Source organism: Anabrus simplex, chromosome 1 (genome assembly GCF_040414725.1).
Source record: "Anabrus simplex isolate iqAnaSimp1 chromosome 1, ASM4041472v1, whole genome shotgun sequence".
NCBI lineage: Eukaryota > Metazoa > Arthropoda > Insecta > Orthoptera > Tettigoniidae > Anabrus > Anabrus simplex.
In genome coordinates this window covers 1,647,724,023-1,647,732,533 of record NC_090265.1, presented here as the reverse complement: position 1 = coordinate 1,647,732,533, position 8,511 = coordinate 1,647,724,023, and the positions used below count along the sequence as shown (strand labels likewise).

The window sequence follows — 8,511 nt, the reverse complement described above, 5'->3', positions numbered from 1 at the left end:
GCTGGCACGGAGGCTGAGTGTATGTGTCGTCTTCATCATCATTTCATCCTCATCATGACACGCAGGTCACCTACGGGAGTCGAATCGAAAGACCTGCACCTGGCGAGCCGAACCTGTCCTCGGACACTCCCGGCACTAAAAGCAAAACGCCACTTCTACTAGTTCTCTCGTGCAAATTTATAATAAAGCGATTTATGTACCTCCATGTGATTTCGGAGGGATTATTCTATACTTGATATAATTAATATTTGTAATGATTATAATCCATACTTGATGGTAAGAAAGAGGCAAGCTTTAATCATGTAGTTTAAACCAAGACCCAGAATGTAATTAATCATAGATTAGCAAAAATGCAGCTCCTTTTAGCTGACAATGCTGTTTATTTTGATTACATAGGTCAAGTCCGTACGGCCACTATCTATTTGAACTCCACACAGAGCAGCCCAGTGAACGTCGTGGGGAATAACACTAATGCTCTTGTCTGAAATATATACTGCGTGATGTAGAATGGAGAGCGTATCAGGGACAAGTTGTTTTCCAGACAGGTATGATTCTACACATTTCTCTATTTATTTAACCTAGAATATTTTATTGCATTATCTCCTTCTCTGTGATCCTGACGTGCATACTAACGTGTCCTTACTTTCAGTTTTCTCGATTTTCAAATTGTTGGATAGAAAGGTGATCCCTTATATTCGTATATGAGTATTGATATATGAACAGGCATCACATGGGCTTTGGTAAATCATTATTGAGGTACAGTAAGCTACACAATTACTTTGGCCAAGAACTTTATATTTCTAAAATATATATTGTTTATGTTGTCTCGATCTATTCGAATCAGTTTTGCAGTGAAAGCTGGAAGTTACGTCCCCTAAAATACGGTATGACTATGATTATGATCTTGGCCGTCACACTCATAACAATCATAAATGCAGTATACAACAATCGAACAGGAATTTCAATTCCCCACAAAAATCCCACCAGTTTTCAGTCATGTCCATATCACAATTGCCATCTTGCCATTCCTTTCTCGTCCTTGGATGGCCAAGCGGTCCTTTTCCATAAGGCGTGAAGAGCAGAATGCCTTTCCGACTATGTAAAGAGATATTTGTAGACGAATAAAATTGAGCGGACCTTTTAAAAGTAGGAAAGATCATAATGTGAAGATAGAGTTGGAATTCAAGAGGACAAATTGGGGCAAATATTAAATTATAGCAAGGGATCAGAATTGTTCGATAAATTTCCAAGTTCTTTGCAAAAGGTTATGAAAAGGCTAGGAAAAAAAATTGATATGGAATCTGCCACCCAGGCGACCGGCCAAAATGCAGATCATTGATTGATTGATTGATTGAACAAACCTCCCTCTGGATGTCATAATCCCAGTGATAACGGCCAGTTGGTATACTACATGAAGTACAGTGCTGTGTCTTATTCTACAACTAGCAAATGTACCCTTGCTTCGCTACGGTATTCTACATTATATTCGAATATCGAAGTAAATACTGTACATGCAGTAAATAAGATTGTTATAAAATTGCATGTCTCTTAGCGTTGTCCGAGAAACAGCATGGGAAAGTCCCCATACGCTGTTTCCAAAGTAAAGTGTTTGTTACAGATTTGTGATATAACGGCAGGCTCACTTGCCTACTGCCATTCACAATCGAGTTGGGAAGTTTACATTATAATTGCAGGCTCCATTGCCTACTGCGCGGTCATAATCGATTTGGGGAGTTTTCGTTACAATGGAAGCCCCCTTTCCAACTTACAGACAGGTAACAGCTGAGGAGTTTCTATTATATTGGCAGGCAACTACCCTACCATCAGTCGGATTTGAGTTGTGCAGTTATCATTATAATGCCAGGCCTCTTTTTCTACTGCCAGCCAGCTTACTGCCAGTCACACCAAGTTGGTGAGTTTCCATCAAAATAGCAGGCCACTATGCCTAATGCCAGTCACATTTTAGATGAGGACATTTGTTTATAATGGCGGGCACCCTTGCCTACTGCCAAACACAATCGAGTAGGGGAGTTTTAAACAAAACTGCATGCTCCCTTGCCTTCTGCAAGTCAAACCGAGAAGTGAATTATTCATTACAATGGTAGGCCTTCCTTACTAATGCCAGTTACACAGGAGTTGGAGAATGACCGCATTTCTACTGCCAGTCAAAGTCGGTGTGGGGAGTACTGATTACAATAGCAGACACACCCTTTCTCGATCACTATAAATCGACATCAGTGAATATATAGAGATCGACATACGAAATTATATGCGTGTTTACAATATTGCAGTTCTTCATTTACAGATTAACTGCTGCTAAACGTACGTCATATCGACAAAGGATTGTACCATAAGACGCCGGATTTAGTGGCCTAAATGGCTGTTCCTATGATATATCATCTACTCTTGGGTCAGATTGAGTTAGAAACGTTGAACAGGGCAAAGTTTTTGTAAGATTATCTCACATTGCATTACTTTTCGGATAATTATGTGACAGCTACGTACATAGCATTTGGCTCACATATGGCTACTGGGTGGGCCAATTTTCGTGAAGAGTTTGATGATTCTATATTTCCTATAAGTGACTGAAAGTATGAATTATGTATGTGAAAAGTTCAAATTTACTTAACATCGATTAATAGAGAAAAATCGAACGTAAAAGGGTTACAGATACGACAAAACGTCATAAGACCAAGGGTGTAGATCATTCCAAGTTGAACGAAGATTGTGCAATCCGTTATGTGATAGGACTTACCGAAGGTCTGCACCATCATTAAAACTGCCTCCATATTTCGATATTCTTCGGGGATAAAAAGTGAAAAATTTAAAGATCTTGGAAGTTTTCCGTCCGTTACAGGCTAAAACGTAGGCCTATAATTTTGTCAAATTTCAATTTTCTTTTTCTTCTCGCAGATTATGCCGCAATATAGATTCTGGGCGAGGAGGGTAAAAATTAGGACTTTCAGGAAATAAAATAAAAAATACGCAGATGGTCATTATTACCCATTAAACGGGTAGCTGTGCGAAAATTTCGCCAAAATAGTCAATGTAGAGGCACACAGTCGTTACGATTTTATTTATATAGATAGATAAGGAATCTGCTCCACGTACAACACTATTTGGGCTATGTCCGCTGGACTTAACCTGCAAAACTGACCATTCATGATATCTCCCTTATTAATCCTCCTGACGAAAAAATGCACAGGGAAAAAAGTTTTAGAGGTGGAATTCCATCACATTTGGTCGATTTCCAGTCAGGTTTGTCTTGTACTGTATATACTGTGTAAGAGTAAAATCACCATTTCGGTTCCCAATAAACCACCAGTCCATTCCGGGAACATGAAATGTTATTGACCTTTAAAACCTACATTTGGACAGGTGGATGCTAAATATAAAATTTGGTTCGAATATCTTCAATAGTTTTTAAGTTGTAAGAAATACGCTTTACACGCACCCACTCTTGAGTTAAGTCCGATTGGACTTGTACCGAAAAACGGTCCGTTAATGGTATCTCCCTTATTAATCCTCGTATCGAAATGGTGCACATGAGAAAAAAATGTTTAGAAATTAATTTCCATTAAGGCAGGTAGACTCCATTCAGTTTGGTTGTGTATATTTTGTGGGAGTTCAATATCACGGTTTCAGTTTCGTATAAACCCCCAGTCAGTTCAGGGATTTAGAAACACTATTTGCCCTAAAACCTACCCAAGGACAGGTCGATTCTAAATATGAAGTTTGGTGGAAATATATCTAGTAGATTCTAGCACTCGCTTACATACGGAGTAATTAAGGAAGAAAATAATACAGTTAAGAAAGTTGAAATTAATAGAAAATGGATTATAACTGAGGACAGCCGGATATCGACAAATATGTAAATACCAAGTGAATGTATTGGAAAATCAAATGCCTCTCAATAAATTATGCTGGTGTGTGTTATGGATATAATAAAGCGGTAACAGAGGAGAAATTTAGGCGCAGTGATTCTTAGGTAAACAGATAAGATGACTAATGGTGTTATTACTTAATCTATTGCCGGGCTGAGTGGCTCAGACGGTGAAGGCGCTGGCCTTCTGACCCCAACTTGGCAGGTTCGAACCTGGCTCAGTCCGGTGGTATTTGAAGGTGCTCAAATACGTCAGCCTTGTGTCGGTAGATTTACTGGCACGTAAAAGAACTCCTGCGGGACAAACTTCCTGCACCTCGGCGTCTCCGAAAACCGTAAAAGAGTAGTTAGTGGGACGTAAAACAAATACAATTATTATTATTACTTAATCTATTAGAGGGCGGTTATAACCTCCAACGATATTCCGCCAATATCCCGCAGATAGGCCGATTGACGCCTCTCTTACCTTCTACCCAAGGAACAACTACGAATTTAAAAGCATGATGAGGAAAATGGTAATACGTTACTTCCCTGCTGGCAAGCAGTCAGAGACGTTGCCATGGTAACCTGTAGGTTCGTTGTCGGTCTGTCGGTCACTCAATGCAGAGCATGATACCCGCAGAAAATAGTAAATTTCTCCGTCATGTGAAGAGCAACGTAAATTGTGAACATAACGAAAGTTGTTTATAATGAAGAGACGTTTCACGTGCAGTCCACGGAGTTTACAGAAAAACAGAAGTATAAGAGAAAATGGAGGAAAACCGTTCTGGTTTTCCTATAAACCCCCCGTCTATTCAAAGATTTTAAAATGATATTCATACCGAAACCTTCCCCGGGATGTGTATACTCTAAATGTGAAGTTTGGTTGAGATCTATCTAGCCGTTTCGGCGTGATGGTGGAACAGAAAAACAGACAAACAAACAGAGAAACAGACACGAAAAGTAAAAACCACCGATTCGGTCTTGAGTTTACCTAAAACGGATAAATATCTGAAAAATTGGCAAAACAAAAGGAATTACGGAGAGCGGAGTCTTATTTCTGAACTCTCCAGCTACTAAGAACAATTCAAGGGAACAGATCAAGTTAGGTTTTACATGGTTCAGGTTTTCGGTTTCTTAAGTTTGATGACTGATTTGATGGTCTATGGATATTGTGGCTACAGAGTACGGGTTACCGGAATGTTTTTGAATTGCACTTGTACTAATCATTTTCCTCTTTATAGAGTATTTATTTTAACAACTGTGCAGATGCAGTGTTCACTGATCTTCAATGAACTCCATGCAGGATATACATGATATAGGGTTTTGGGCTTATGCCGTGCCAAGAAAATAAGGTGAAATTCTTCACGTTCCGCAGAGAACTGTGCTCTGCGTCATCAGAAGAAAATCTCGACTGTCCACGAGAAAGGCTTCTTAAACAATGACTTTTGGAAATTTAGAAGTTATAATAGAAGTGGAAATGGTACGTTCATTCATCACCAGATGGCTCCCCATCGGACACGGTACAAAGTTAGCGTTTGAAGTGGAAGCGGCCGGAACCATCAGAATCTATCTAAGAGGGTCACATAACATGTGTACGTAACATATGGCATTGACAGGTGTATGACATCGACACAAGCCTGGAATGAAACATCTGGCGATGAGGAACTACGAATTTGGAAAACATCGAGGCGAAATGACAATACTGAAGGGACAGGATGCCAAGAATATTGATTATTTGTATATTTAATGAACTTTAGTTCATTTTTCACAAATCCTACTACACATTCTTACACAAGTGATAATGGTTTCCTAATATACATTAAGTCCGGATATTAAAACGTATTACGAATACAAGTTTAAAATTAGAAATCTATTACATGTCCGACTATATTGCTATCATAAATGTATTCGAGAATAGATCGAATGGTGGCCATTATCGTCATTGCGTCAAGTGTATATGGTCGGAAACCGTGGTTATCCGGTTCGAGTCCCATTTGTGGATAAAATAATCACCAACCGAATCTTAGTCGGAAGGATTTCTGATCACTGGATTGGATTGCCGATAGTGTGAATTGAATTCCAAATTTCTTCACAGTATCATATGGAATGAGGGCACATTACGCTGTTGGTAGTGATTCATCCCCAGAATAGGGATGTAAAGCCTTGAGCAGACACACAGATCTCTTGGTAGGTTGTTTCACTCTCTCCCTTCCTCATTACCGTTATCATCTCCTTACACCCAGAGGATCAGGTCATTCATGGGTGTCAAATAGAATGACCTCCACCAGGCAAGCCGAGCGAGCATGTCCTCGGATAATCCCGGCACCGAAAATCATGTGCTAAATGAATAAATGTTCGAATATATGTACTGAGAGGTCAATGATTTCGATAATAACTGATCTGCAGTAGTAAATCGGTGAGTGGTGGGAAAAATGGTAATGGAAATTGGAATTCCCCTCAATGAGAGAAATATGAACTCGCTTTTTAGCAACACATTAACTTGTGACCCAGTTATTTACTTGTTCGTTGAGCTTTCATTCTAAGACACTATGTTGACAGCAGCCAGGCGTATATAACAGCACAGTATGTGCACAACGCCTATTTTAAGATTATAGGATTATTTGTTTATTTCTTTATAGGTGAGGACATGTTTCCTTCCTCCGAGCTCGATAGCTGCATTCGCTTAAGTGCGGCCAGTATCCAGTATTCGGGAGTTAGTGGGTTCGAACCCCACTGTCGACAGCCCAGAAGATGCTTTACCGTGGTTTCCCATTTTCACACCAGGCAAATGCTGGCTGGGGCTGCACCTTAATTAAGGCGACGGTCGCTTCCTTCCCACTCCCAGCTATTTCCTGTCCCATTGTAGCCATAAGACCTATCTGTGTCGGTACGACGTAAAACAACTTTAAATAAAGTTTCTTTCCTTACACTTAACCAGTTCTAAAATGTTAAACTATTACGTGTAATTGGTTTTAATTCTCCCCTTACGATTAATTTAATAATTCATGGACGGGTATTTCTTTTAGCAGAACGTTTATATACAGTGATCAGAAAATCTTAAACCTGAAAGAGTGCAACTAACGTATAATTCCTTTTCTTCTTGATTCGTTATGCCCAACTAAGTAGCGCGTTTGAACTTAAATAGCACAATTTTTCTTGTTTTTCTTCTTCTCTTCCCAATCTCTCTTCATTCTCTCGCTGTGTTCCTTTTTTACGTTGTTCAGTCCATGATGTATTTAGTCAGGTGGGCTTTAAAAAATTTGTGTTTGTGTTTTATGGTTCTGAATTTTATTCTACTGTATCTTGAATGGTTTCTTCATTAATGCCAATTTCCTTTAGATCTTCACTGATTTCTTTTAGCCAATTATTGTGATTTTTCATTGATAAGGCTATGTTTAAAATGTTATTTGTAAGCCTTTTATTATCCAATCTGTATAAGTGACCATAAAATTGTACTCATTTGATATCTTTTAAATCCAAATTTCATTTTCGCATTTTGCTTGAAGATTTTCCTGAGGATTTTTCTGTCTTGCTTTTTGATCATCTTTATTCGAGGTGCTACCAATCATAACAGTTTCAGATGCATAAATGTTTCTGTTTTAACTCCTGTGTTATAATGTCGTAAATTTGCCTGTTTAGATACAGTTCTTTTATTGTATCTGTTCCAAGTAATTTTTTCATGTAATAAAAACTATTTTTATGTACCTGTGCTCATTGCCAAGGTACGTCGAGTTTCACGTGGAACACGCAACATAGGCATTTACAGTTTCGTTTACAAAACTCCAAATGAAAAGGGCGGTATCAAAACCGTGACTTACTTTACACTTACTTTATCACTGAAATATCATCTTCGTATTTTATCATCTCATACCAATATCATTGACATATATAGATATACAACGTTCTTATCGCATGTCCTTTCTCGAAGATGTTCCTTTTCATTTGCTGTTTGTGTAATATTGTTTTCAGGCTCTAAATACTACACCATAAAATGCTGTCCTCAACGACATATGTAATTGTGATTGTATTACTGGTTATTGAGAGCAGTGATGCTTCGATCTGTTCATCGGATGAAGAAGTATTCCAATTTTCAATCAGCAGTAAGAAGAATTCATCCCACCACCGTATTCTAAAGGTATGTTTATTAACAATATTTCGTTAAAACTTTCGAAATGTTCCCTTGGATAATCTATATATTCAAAACACTGGGCTCATTTTTGTTACCGCGAGTTTCATTGAACGGTTGAACCAATTGACATCGTAAAGCATTCTGACGAAGGCTCTTGGCCTTGTTTATTTGCAGGGTGCGTTTAAAAGCACCGGCCGGGCGTAGAGCTAACCACTCTACCCCATCACGTGCCGAGGTTAACAATGGTGGAGTCCTTTACCTTCCACTCCTCCAAGGGCCTTCATGGCCTCTACGGAGGTGACTTTGCTTTTGCCTTTAAAAGCATAAACATGTCTTGCCGTGTATTTTTAAACTATAATATAACAATGTAGCATTCTGATTGGCCAAAACGCTCACCAGTATTTTAAGGGCACCTGCTGGTTAACATTCGGCCACGTGCGTGACGGAAATTTTTAAGGGCGCACACGGATGCGCTGTCTGGTACGACGTCTCCTCGCTGTAGACTACATAACTGAGC

General features: G+C 39.0%; 1 protein-coding gene across 1 annotated transcript in view; it reads left to right on the top strand.

The window, feature by feature from the left end:
* Positions 1-409: 409 nt before the first annotated feature.
* LOC136858660 (hemolymph lipopolysaccharide-binding protein-like) overlaps positions 410-8,511 on the top strand; it is an 83,497-nt gene continuing 75,395 nt past the window's right edge. Inside the window, exons 1-2 of the mRNA XM_068229429.1 lie at positions 410-545; positions 7,835-8,000. Coding sequence (XP_068085530.1) covers positions 7,857-8,000 — 144 coding nt within the window. The 5' untranslated portion in view covers positions 410-545; positions 7,835-7,856. The remainder of the gene's footprint in view (positions 546-7,834; positions 8,001-8,511) is intronic.